Source organism: Macaca thibetana, chromosome 10 (genome assembly GCF_024542745.1).
Source record: "Macaca thibetana thibetana isolate TM-01 chromosome 10, ASM2454274v1, whole genome shotgun sequence".
NCBI classification, from domain to species: domain Eukaryota; kingdom Metazoa; phylum Chordata; class Mammalia; order Primates; family Cercopithecidae; genus Macaca; species Macaca thibetana.
In genome coordinates this window covers 53260242-53272479 of record NC_065587.1, presented here as the reverse complement: position 1 = coordinate 53272479, position 12238 = coordinate 53260242, and the positions used below count along the sequence as shown (strand labels likewise).

At 43.4% G+C, this 12238-nt stretch overlaps 2 protein-coding genes across 3 annotated transcripts in view; one reads left to right on the top strand and one right to left on the bottom strand.

Annotated features, from left to right (window-relative positions):
- Positions 1–216: 216 nt before the first annotated feature.
- Positions 217–5723, bottom strand: TP53RK (TP53 regulating kinase). The gene is made up of 2 exons (XM_050806579.1): positions 5207–5723; positions 217–3045 (listed from the first exon to the last, which is right to left on the bottom strand). Exons 1-2 carry the CDS (start codon positions 5487–5489, stop codon positions 2567–2569), a joined length of 762 nt encoding a protein of 253 aa, XP_050662536.1. The 5' UTR covers positions 5490–5723; the 3' UTR covers positions 217–2566.
- Positions 5618–12238, top strand: part of SLC2A10 (solute carrier family 2 member 10) — a 35931-nt gene continuing 29310 nt past the window's right edge. The window contains exon 1 of one of the 2 annotated variants that reach the window (XM_050806496.1): positions 5618–5740. The gene's annotated coding sequence lies outside the window, so the exon portion shown is untranslated. The other variant, XM_050806495.1, reaches the window with a different exon arrangement.

Sequence of the window (12238 nt, the reverse complement as noted above, 5' to 3'; positions counted from 1 at the left end):
TTCGCACGCCACAGCCTGCCTGGGATATACTCCCTTCATCTCCCGTGTTTCTGGTTTTCCTTCACATCTGCACTCATCACTGTCTGAAACTGCCTTATTTTACGTTCCCCAGGAAAGTAAACTTCATGTTCCCCTCTATTAGATCTCCAGTGCCTGGCACATAGTGAGTACTAGTGTATTACTCACGCTGCTAATAAAGACATACCCGAGACCGGGTAATTTATAAAGGAGAAGTTTAATTACTCACAGTTGAGCATGGCTGGGGATGCCTCGGGAAACTTACAATCATGGCGGATGGGGAAACAAACACATCATTCTTCACATGGCAGCAGGAAGTGCCAAAAAGAGGGAAAAGCCCCTTATAAAACCATCAGATCTCATGAGAACTCACTCACTATCACGAGAACTGCATGGAGGTAGCCGCCCCCAGGATTAAATTACCTCCCACTAGGTCTCTCCCGTGTCACGTGGGGATTACGGGAACAATTCAAGATAAGATTTGGGTGGGGACACAGTCAAACCATATCAACTAGGGCTTTGTTGATTTAATGCACATAAGCCAACCATACCCCACAAAGTAGGTACTAGCCTTATAGTACATGTGAGGAAACTGAGGAATGAGGCATCTCATTCATGTTGGGAATATTAATTGAAAAACTTGTCAGCTCCTGTGGTCCTTGGAGTTCCTTGAAAATAATGTTATATGCCAATACTTCTTAAAGTACTGTGAAGACGCACCATATCCCATATCTCTTTTGTCAGTGGAAAGAACACAGATTTGGAGCCAAGTAAAAGTACCTTTGGCTACCTGTGACGTCTAGGACAAGTTCCTACCTTTTGGTGCCAGTTTCTCCATCTATAAAATGGGGACAACGCTTAAGAGTTATTTTAGATCCAATATAAAAATTCCCAGCCCAATGCCTGACATGCAGTAAACAGGCAATGATACTATTTTTCCTCTCTACTAGTCACAACTACCCAGGAAGGGAGTTTTCACCATTCCTGGCCATCCACCCCATGCTGGACACTGGGGGAGTGCTGACTGTGATGAACGAAACAAACAGGGTACTGGTCCTACTATTACAGAATGTTTGCTTCATAAGAACAGGCACTGACTGTATCATCTCTCAACACAACGGAATGAAGCTAGGAATGAGTAACAAAAGAAAAACTGGAACATTCACAAATGTGTGGAAATTAACAGATTTCTAAACAATCAAGTGGTCAAAAAAGAAATCACAAGGGAAATTAGAAAATACTTCGAGATTAATGAAAACAAAAACACAAAATACCAAAACTGAGAGTGTGTGATGAAAAGTGTGCAGAGAGAAATTCATAGCTGTAAATGTCTATATTAAGAAACAAGAAAGTAACTATGTGAGGTGATGGGTGTTAATTAGCTCGGCTGTAGTCATCATTTCATAATGTGTATCAAAACATCACACTACTTTATAATTTTTTATAAAAATAAATTTTCTTACAAAAGAACAGGCGCTATGTCTGTCTGGCTCACCATTGTACCCAACACCCAACAGGGTGCCAAGGAACATAAAAGGTACTCAAAATATGTTTGTTGATTGGAGTTTACAAGGAAGAAAGGTATTTTATTATACATCCGTTCCCTTCCCACCCACACACAGCTTCTTCTAAGAAAAGAAATTGAGGCTGGGCAAGGTTAAAAGCTAGCTCCTGGTACCTTTGCATCCACACTCAGCTTATCTGTACCTTAAACCAGACTTCATCAAACTTCAGTCTTCACAAGTCACTTCATCATTTTTGCTCTACCTACTCATTGCCTGTGACAGAAATCAACTCAGTTTGCTTACCTGTATAAACTTAAAAGGAACTTTATATCAATCACTTGTCTTAGAAGGTAACCACAAAAATACAAAACAATAAAAATAAAAACAATGTTAACATGAATTTCAGTTGCCTGAAAGCTGTAAGTCTGCTTTTTTAAAAGAGAAATTGGAGTTAAGCAGATTTTTCATTTTTTGATCATGACCCTGAAAGAGAAATATATTTGACATCAAAACTCAGTACATATCCTTGTCTACATATACATGTGAAAGTTTCATAAAACAATACATTGATATTTTCTATGCTGCAATTCTATTTCATTTTAAAAAATGCTGGTTGTATCCCATTAAACTGGTTTCAAAATAAATATATCATGTACACAACAAAAAAAACACTGGGTTAGAGGGCCAGTAAGCTCAGTGAGTATCACTGAGACTTCATCCTTGTCTCACAAGGACTAAAAAGAGAGTAACATTCTCATTATGTGGTTCAATGCCACACCCATATAACTGAGACATACATGTCACAATCTGGGAGAAGCCTGTCCTAGATTTAAATACCCAGTTCTGCCTAGAACATGACTCAGACACATAGTAAGCTCTTGAGTAGAGTGAAGTGCAGGTGATAATGACACCACAGGCACGATCACACACCACTTAAAAATATCTTAACACCTTTACTTAGATCTCATCTCATACTTTTAGTATTTCTTCAAATTTACTTTGAAAAAAGAGCTTCACTGTGTGTGGCTGTCATACACATTTTCCTACCCAACCATGGTCCTCTTTCTTCCTCTCAGGCGCACTTCATCTAATTTTTTTAGCACTGGCCTGGCCTTTTTGGAGGAGGTGGAGTAGCTCTTCAAAAAGGCTTCAAATACAGTTTCAGTGTTGGGATGGGTACTGAGGAAGGCCTTCTCCAGGACATAGAGGTCTACTCCCTTATCCTCTGGAAGTGCCGAAATGAAACTCAGCCCAAAGTCTATGAGGACAATGTTCAGCTGTTCCAGGGGGGGTTTCAGGAGCATGTTGGAGGTGGTGAGATCACCATGAATGAGGTCTTCATCGTGCATTCGAGCCAAAACCTGCCCAATTGTCTTGGCTAAGTTGGAGAGACTTTGGGGAGTTTTTTCAGTCTCCATAGTAGACTGAATATAATCTCGAACAGTCACTGAGCCTTCAATTTCTTCCATATATAAGCAGTTGGAAGCATAGTCCACAAAAAAGACAACTGGGGCAGATATTCCTGAAATCAAGACATAAGTGGTTATTGGGTTGGATTTTTTTTAAATGGATAAACTTAATTTTCAAAGATTAAGCCAGTTTTTCCATCTATATCTACTTATTTCAGGACGATTTAGGAATGCTACAGGGAATGGTACAACTGAATGGAATATTCCCCTGCTCCTGCCCCCTGCAGGACTATACCTGGGACCACCCCACAGCTAAACTGAGGAGGCCATAGCTTCCTCCTCCCTTCCAAACCACCCTTTCTCACTAAACTTCATTTGTCACACTCACTCTCTAAAAAACAAACAAAACAAAGGCCGGGTGTGGTGGCTCATGCCTGTAATCCCAGCACTTTGGGAGGCCGAGGCGGGCGGATCACTAGAGGTCAGAAGTTCGAGACCAGCCTGGCCAACAGGGTGAAACCCCATCTCTACTAAAAATACAAAAATTAGCAGAGCGTGGTGGTATGCACCCGTAGTCCCAGCTACTCGGGAGGCTGAGGCAGGAGAATAGCTCAAACTCAGGGGGTAGAGGTTGCAGTAAGCCGAGATTGCGCCACTACAGCACTCCAGCCTGGGTGACAAAGTGAGACACTGTCTCAAAATACAAAAACAAACAGCAAGGCACAGCCCAGTCAGAGCAGTTTCTACTGATGAGGACACAAACAGGAGGCCAAGCAGTGTGCTGGCTTCGAGGTTCATCTTCACAGTCAGAGAGGACAGAGGGTTCAAATCCCAGCTCCTTTTCTTATTAGTTGTCTAATCTAATCTTAAAATTACATTAACTTCTCGGCCAAGGCAGGTGGATCACGAGGTCAGGAGATCAAGACCATGCTGGCTAACATGGTGAAACCCCGTCTCTACCAAAAATACAAAATATTAGCCAGGCGTGGTGGCAGGCGCCTGTAGTTCCAGCTATTCTGGAGGCTGAGGCAGGAGAATGGCGTGAACCCGGGAGGCGGAGCTTGCAGTGAGCCGAGATTGGCCACTGCACTACAGCCTGGGGGACAGAGCGAGACTCCGTCTCAAAAAAAAAAAAAAAAAAAAAATTACATTAACTTCTCTAAGTCTCAGTTTCTGCTACAATAAACTCAAATGAATTTTTACTGAAAGTCAACCAGGCTCAGCATACTTTTCTAGAAACTGAGAGATGTATCAATGGGGATACAGCAATAAACAAGCCAGCTATAATACAATCTCTGCTTAACGAAACATATCATAAGAGGCTGAAAACAGAAATATGAACACACAAATAAGTTCGTGAAATCTTCAGTCTCTGAAAGGGCAGCAATGTGTCTGCTTGTTGGCTACTGAATGTCCCCCCTTGCTAGATCTCCCAGCACTTAACAATGTCCTGGCACCCACAAGTACCTAAAAAATACTAATAAAAGAAAGGCACGAAGCGTAAAATTAAAAAGCCAGTACTTCTGAGTCAGAGGCATACGGAGCTGAGGGCCTGGACCGGCCACTTAGTAGCCGTGTAACCTTGGGCAAGTTACTTCTCTCTGAGTGTCACTTTCTCAACTGAGGACAAGGTTTATGGCGCTGGCGCACAATAAATAGGCAATTTAATGAAATCCAACACTTACTGAGCACTATGTGCCAGGCACACATTCGAACATAATACACTGCACACAGACCTCCTCTAATGGTCACAACATTCCTATGACATGGATATTGCTACTATGTCTCCCATTTTACAGGTGAAAAAACCGAAGGTGAGAGGCTAAATAACTTGTTGAAAGGCTACATAAGCAGCAGAGTTAGTATTTCAACCCAGACAGCCTGGCTCCAGTGGGGCAAGTACTTGTAATTACATGTTTCTTAAAACTAATAAATGAAAAGATAATGATCGAAAATTGAAACGAGTCAAATGGGGAAATCAAGGCTCAGGGAAGTTAAAGATGTTCGACGTTGAGCAATAATGACAGCGTCCAGATTTGAACCTGGCAGAACGGCCCCAGGACAAACGCTTGACGCTGCAAGGCCACGTGGTTTCTTAAGACTTAACGAATGAAGAAAGGGATGAAAGAATAACATTTCCGAAAGGCTGGCCACGGCAGAAGGCACAGAAGGAGAAACTGAGGCAAACCGAGGCTCGGAGCGCAGGAGAGTCCCTCACCCGCCCAGGCCCCAGAGCCTCGGGGCCGCCCACGCCAGGATCCGGGCCCTCCTTACCCGCGCGGCGGCAGCGGAGGAGAGCCCGCGCTTCCTGCACCGTCCGCCGCCGGCCAAGCCGCGCCTCCAGCGCCGGGTGCCGGTAGCCCTTGGGGAAGCGGTGCTTTATCACCGCCGCGCGGCCCTGGAAGCGGCCGCGGAACACGCGCGCCTCGGCGCCCTGCTTCACCAGCTCCAGGCCTCTCAAGAAGCGGCTGCTTCGCTCCCGGGCCGCGGCCAGAGCCTCAGCCTCTGGCGCGGGCTCCTCGCCATCGTCCGGGGCAGCAGCTCTGGCCGCCGCCATGACTGTGCTCGGCGGTACAGCTCCGACCGACCCGCTCTCTCTGAAAACTGTCGCGATGCTTCGGCTCGCTTCGGAAATCCTGGTACTTCTTCGGTTACCCGAACGCTTCCGCCCCGGACACTTCCGGCCTGTGAGTGGTTACGCCTCCCAACCTTTCGGCTCTCTGAAGCCTTGGGTTCCCTGCAGGAAGGGCTCTTGTGGCCCCGCCTTTCACCTCTTCGGCTATCTCCGTACACGTTCGGCAACTCTCGGTAAGTGGCTCTTCCCTACTCCTTGGCTCTCCGGAAATCTTCGGTGATTCCCGCAACCGGTTTTGGGAGATCACCTCCCAGTTGGTCGTCTCTTTCCGGAAAACTTCAGCTCCTCTCGAGAAAAACGTCAGACGCTCTTTGCTCACTTAAGGAGTCTCCTCCTGGACAGGTGCACCCTCTAGTAGTGTCTTTTTGGAACACCTCTTCCCCTGACTCCTAAATTCCCCCCAGAATGTACTCATACTAGTCAGTGTCGGAAGGGTCAGACAAGGAACCGTGTTTCCGACATCCTCTTAAGTGCTAGGATAACTACCATTTAGTGCATTCAGAAGAAATAAGATTAAATGATGAAAATCCTTACAGAAAAGAAAATTGAGACTCAGAGAGGGCAGTGGGGGTGGTGGGATGGGGCGGGGAGTGGGGGCTGGGGAATCCAGGAAAGTTTTCCGGAGACAGAACCTAAACTGAATTGGGAGGAATTAAACTTTTTCAGTTTCTACCTGTTTCATTACAAAGCTAATAACACAGGCTGTAGCAAATTCTTACAATACGGAACTTTGCGCGCACACACACATATAAATAAACTGCCCATCCTCCTTGTGACACCGCTGGCCGTTAGTTTCTTTCCAGAACTTTCTTTTATTCAGTGCGCACACACACATCATTGTGGCCTTTTTTCCAACATAAATGACATCATACTGTGGGTTCTTTTGCAACTTGCATTTCATTTTCCTAAACAATTTATCTCGGACTATATTCCATATCAGTACATACAGAACTACCACATCCTTCTACTTGGTCAGGCAGTTTCTTGTTGCTAAACAGTTGTTTCCAGTTTGTTGTTTTTCAGAAAAACACTTTACTTACTATTGCCAGTTTATTATAAAAGATAGTATAAAAGATAAAAATGAACAGCCAGATGAAGAGGTACATAAGGGAAATTAAAAATTGTACGTATTTATCATGAGCAACATGTTTTGAAATATGTGTACATTGTGGAGTGGCTAAATCCAGCTAGTTAATGTTACCTAACATACTCATCATTTTGGGGATGAGGACACTTAAAATCTATTATCTTAGCACATTTTTCAAGAATACAACACATTGTTATATCTATAGTCACCATGTTGTGCAATAGATTTCATGAATGTTTCCTCCTAACTGAAATTTTGTGTCCTTTGACTAACATCTCAAAATCCTCCCAATCTCCCTCCTCCTGCCCCAGCGCCTGGTAACCACCATTCTACTCTGCTTGCATGAGTTGAACTTTTCTTACCTTCCTCATACAAATGAGATCATGGGATATTTGTCTTTCTGTGCCTGGCTTATTTCATTTAACACAATGTCCTCCAGTTCCATCCATATTGCTGTAAATGACAGCATTCCATTCTTTTTAAAGGCTGAGTAGTAGTATTCCATTATGTATATAAATGTACCATATTTGTATCCATTCATTTATTGATGGACACTTAGACTGAGAATTGCGAATGATGCTGCAATTAACATGGGAGTGCAGACATCTCTTCAATATACTGATTTTGTTTCCTTTGGATATGTACCCAGTAGTAGGGTTGCTGGATCATAAGGTAGTTCTATTTTTAATTTTTTGAAGAACCTCCATACTGTTTTCCATAATGTCTGTACTAATTTACATTCCTTTAACAGGGTGCAAGGGTTCCCTTTTCTCCACGTCCTTGTCAACACTTTTTATCTTTCTTATGTTTTATCATAGCCATTCTAACAGGTCAGAGGTGATATCTCATTGTGGGTTTAATTTGCATTTCTCTGATGATTAGTGATGTTGAGCATTTTTAAAATATACCCGTCGTCCATTTTTATGTCTTTTTGGGAAATATTTCTTTTGATCTTTTGCCCACTTTTAATTCAGGTTTTGTCCTTTCTTACTATTGGATTGGATTCCTTATATATTTGGATATTAACCCCTTATCAGATGTATGGTTTGCAAACATTTTCTCCCTTTCAGTAGTTTGTCTTTTCACTCTTTTTTCTTTTTTCTTGACTGGTCAGAAGCATTTTAGTTTGATGCAATTCCATTTGTCTATTTTCACTTTTGCTGCCTGTGTTTTGAGGGTCATACACAAAAAATCATTGCTCAGACCAATGCCATGGCATTTTGTCCCTGTTTTCTTATAAGAGTTTTATGGTTTTGGCTGTTACATTAGACTGAAGTCTAATCCATTTTGAGTTGATTTTTGCATATGATATAAGATAAGGGTCTAATTTCTTTCACATGAATATCCAGTTGTCCCAACACCATTTATAGAAAAGACTGTCCTTTCTCCATTATGTGTTCTTGGCATTTTTGATGAAAATCAATTGACTATAAGTGTGTGGATTTATTTCTGGGCTCTGTATTCTGTTCCATTGGTCTATGTGCCTGTTTTTATGCTGGTGGCATGCTGTTTTGATTCCTATAATTTTGTAGTATATTTTGAAGTCAGGTAATGTGATGCCTCCAGCTTTGTTCTTTTTGCTCAAGATGGCTTTGACTATATGGAGTCTATTCTGATTCTATATAAATTCTAGAATTTTTTACTTCTACAAGAAATGTCATTGGAATGTTGATAGGAATTACATGGAATCTGTAGGACATTTTAACAACGTTACTCCTCCAGTTTTGTTTCTTTTTTTTTTTTTTTTTGTCTCATAAACAGTGCTGCAGGAGCAGGCTTATCCAAGTGATATCACTGGGTTGTAGGTGACAAGCACTTTGAAACTCAACACCTCAGCCAAACTACCCTCCCAAAGTTTTGTGCCTATTTATGATTCAGTCAAACTCATGTCTCATTTTCTCATATCTTCATCTTCACTGAGTTTTTCAGGTGCTGGAAAGCTCAGTCAGAGGGTGGAGTGGGAGGGTGCTCAGGTTCCAGGCAGCGAGAACAGACACAGGGTACGGTTGGGTTGGACAAGAACCAGCAGCTCCACATGGCTGGAGCAAGTTGGCACTGGGGACAGGCAGGGAGCTGAAAGAACAAGGACAGTGGCCTGGTCCCAGAGGATTTTTCTTGCTGGAAGAGAGGTGCTGTGAGCCTGGGGTGACTGCACCAAGCATGGCCCTTTGAGGCCTTGACCTCTGGCTGCCAAATATGCAGCTGAGCTCTGGGTAGAACAGCCAAGCAGTAAAGGGGAGGGAGGCTTCTACTTTTTAGCCCTTTCTGAGCCTGAAAGAGAATCTATGGCCTCTTCCTCACTTCCCACCCATCAGCACCAGATGCCCATTCATTCATTTATTCACTAATTCATTTAGTAAATATTTATTGAGTAACTACTATAGGCCAGGCACTGTGCTAGGCCCTGAGGACAGAGCTGTAAAGAAAATAGAGAATCATTATTAGTGCCTCCATGGAGTTTATTTTCTAGTGGGTAGAAACTGACAATAAACACATAAGGAAAATGTGTCGTTGACAGGGGCTAGCAGGAGATAAATCAAGCGGGGAAGGGGGATGGGAAAGATGACCTGCATCTGGGCTTGCCAGGGACAGCCCTAGTTTTTACCTGTTACCCTGGAATAACTATCATTAGTGCCCCTGCCTTTTTTTTTTGAGATGGAATCTCACTCTGTTTTCCAGGCTGGAGTGCAGTAGCATGATCTTGGCTCACTGCAACCTCAACCTCCCGGGTTCAAGTGATTCTCGGGCCTCAGCCTCCTGAGTAGCTGGGACTACAGGTGTATGCCACCATGCCCAACTAATTTGTTTGTATTTTTAGTAGAGATGGGGTTTCACCGTGTTGGGTAGACTGGTCTTGAACTCCTGACCTCAGGTGATCTGCCTGCCTTGGCCTCCCAAAATGCTGGGATTATAGGCATGAGCCACCACACCCAGCCTAGTGTCCCCTCTTTACTCTCAAAAGCATCCAATTTTGGATTATACAATATATGGTTACCCTATGGGTAGTAGAGTGGGGTCGGAGGGAATGATCCAGTTTTATTTTATTTTATTTTTTATTTTTATTTTAACTGAGACAGGATCTTGCTCTGTTGCCCAGGCTGCAGTGCAGTGGTGCAACCTCCTGGGGCTCAAGCAGTCAATCCTCCTACCTCAGCCTCCTGAGTAGCTGGGACCACAGGAATGTGCCACCACTTGCAGCCAATTGTTATCATTTTTTGTAGAGACAGGGTCTCCCTATGTAGTGCAGGCTGGTTACGAACTCCTGGCCTGAAGTGATCCTCTTGCCTTGGCCTCCCTCCCAAACTTCTGGGATTACATATGTGAGCTACCATGCCCGGCCTAATTTTAAATAAAGTGGTTGAGAGGATGTCCACGAAAAGGTGACATTTGAGCCCTGTGAATGGATTCCTGGGGGAAGATCTTTCCAGACAGGAGGGGCCCCAAAGAGGAAGTGTGCTTGACATGTTTGAGGAAGAGTAAGTTATTTAACCTCTCTGTGCTTTAGTTTCCTCATCTGTAAAAGAAGATTGTAGGGTTTATGTTACGATTAAATGGGTAACGAGGTAAAACACATAGAACTGTGCTGGGAACATGATACGCTCTTCGAAATGGAAGCTATGATTATTATGGAGTATTTAGTATGATGACAATTAAAAATGGACCCCCAGGATCCAACCACTGCTCCTTGGCGGGGAAGGGGCTTCCCATTGTGTGGTGTCTTGGGAAACACAGAAACCACCTCCCACTGTAGAAGCCTCTCCTTTGCCCCATCCTTGTGTGGCTTGCAACAAGAACCCTGACTTGTACCACTACTGAGTGGAGGTGTGTTGTGGTTACTGTATTAATTAGCTAGGAAACAAAATAAAGTGCTGTAACAAAGTAACCTACAAATAGTGGCTTAAATATGAGAGAGATTAATTCTTGCTTATGAAACAGTCCAGATCTGTTATTCTCAACTTGTTGCTTCCTCCTTTGAGTCTACTCTACTTGTTGCCCTCTCCACTCAGCAAAAAGGGTGATGACAACCAGGAAAAAGAGATCAACCAGCTAAGAACTGGGCACAAAGTTGCACATGTCACTTCCACTCTTATCCTATTGGCCAGAACTTAGTCACATGGAAGATGCAAAGGAAGCTGAGAAGTGTATTCTTTAGCAGGGCAGTCATGAACTCAGCTAAAACCCTGTGTTATTATTACTAAAAGGAAGTAGGGGAAGAATGATACTGGGGGACCATTAATAGAGTGCAATGGTTTTGATATTTTAAACTGCAAGTAACATCAGTCAACTAATTAGCTTAATTGGCATAAACAATAAGTTCATTTATTATCTCCCAAAATTTCAAGAGGTGTGACTGGGTGTGGTGGCTCATGCCTGTAATCCCAGCACTTTGGGAGGCTGAGGCAAGTGGATCACCTAAGGTCAGGAGTTCGAGACCAGCCTGGCCAACATAGCGAAACCCCGTCTCGACTGAAAATACAAAAAAAATTGCAGAGCGTAGTGGCATGTGCCTGTAGTCTCAACTACTAGGGAGGCTGAGCCAGGAGAATCACTTGAACCCTGGAGGCAGAGGTTGCAGTGAGCCGAGATCACACCATTGCACTCCAGCCTGGGCAACAAGAGCAAAACTCCGTCTCAATAAATAAATAAATAATTTCAAGAGGTGGAAGGTCCCAGCTGTCATTAGATACCAAGGACACGGGGTCTTTTCATTCTTTCCACCAGCCTCAGCCTGTTGTTTTGGTCCTTATCCTTGTCACCTTTTGATCTCAAGATGGCTACCAAAGTTCCACACATTATCCAAAGACACAAAAACATTTGGTTCAAGAAGAGGAGCAGTACCTCCTGTATAGTTCTCTTGATTTGGGAGAAAAATCCTTTGCTGACGCCTCTCCTCTCCCCATCACACTTCCCGTAAAGGGCATCGGTCACAGTTGACTCATGTGTCTTTGGCTTAGCTACAGAGGAAGCTGGAAAAGTGAGGATCTGGCATCTTCAGCCTTTGAAGATGGAGATGTGTTCTACAAGCAATGAGCAAAGGAGCTGGGCATAGCTATTGGAAAGGCAGCCACAAATGGCTGGCACACTGTGACACCCACCAACATCATTTTTCTGAATTTTCAGTTTAATCATCTTCAGAATGGGGATAATTAGTTCTACTTTGGCAAGTGTTTATAAAAATTAAACAAGATGTTCAACATAAGGGTGCCTGGTGGATAGCAGACACTCTTCATGTGTTCATTTTCCTTCCTTCCATCCCCCAGTCATTGGGGCGCTGTTTGAAATACCAAAGAAAAGCCCCTTTGGTCTGAGGGTTGCTATGATACCAATGCCTTGAGCTCTGCAGTCCTTAGGTTTCATTCATACACGAGGCAGGTCGCTTTTTCAAACATAAGACCCTTTCTGTTGGCATAATGTGGTTTCTAGCACCTTTCATCAGCCCAGACTACTCAAAACCTACCCAGAACCAATTATATTTATAACTCCCAGTTTCCCAAGTTTGTGGCTTCATTATCATAATTGTTAGTGTCCACATAGTTGTCTCTATGGTTACCAAATTCATCTGAGCCCTTGCCTTAGCAATCTG

Coding starts and splice junctions, on each gene's coding strand:
- TP53RK (XM_050806579.1), bottom strand. CDS start 5,489: ATGGCGGCGGCCAGAGCTGCTGCCCCGGACGATGGCGAGGAGCCCGCG. Junction 3,046..5,206: donor CCTCCGCTGCCGCCGCGCGG/GTAAGGAGGGCC, acceptor TCTTGATTTCAG/GAATATCTGCCCCAGTTGTC.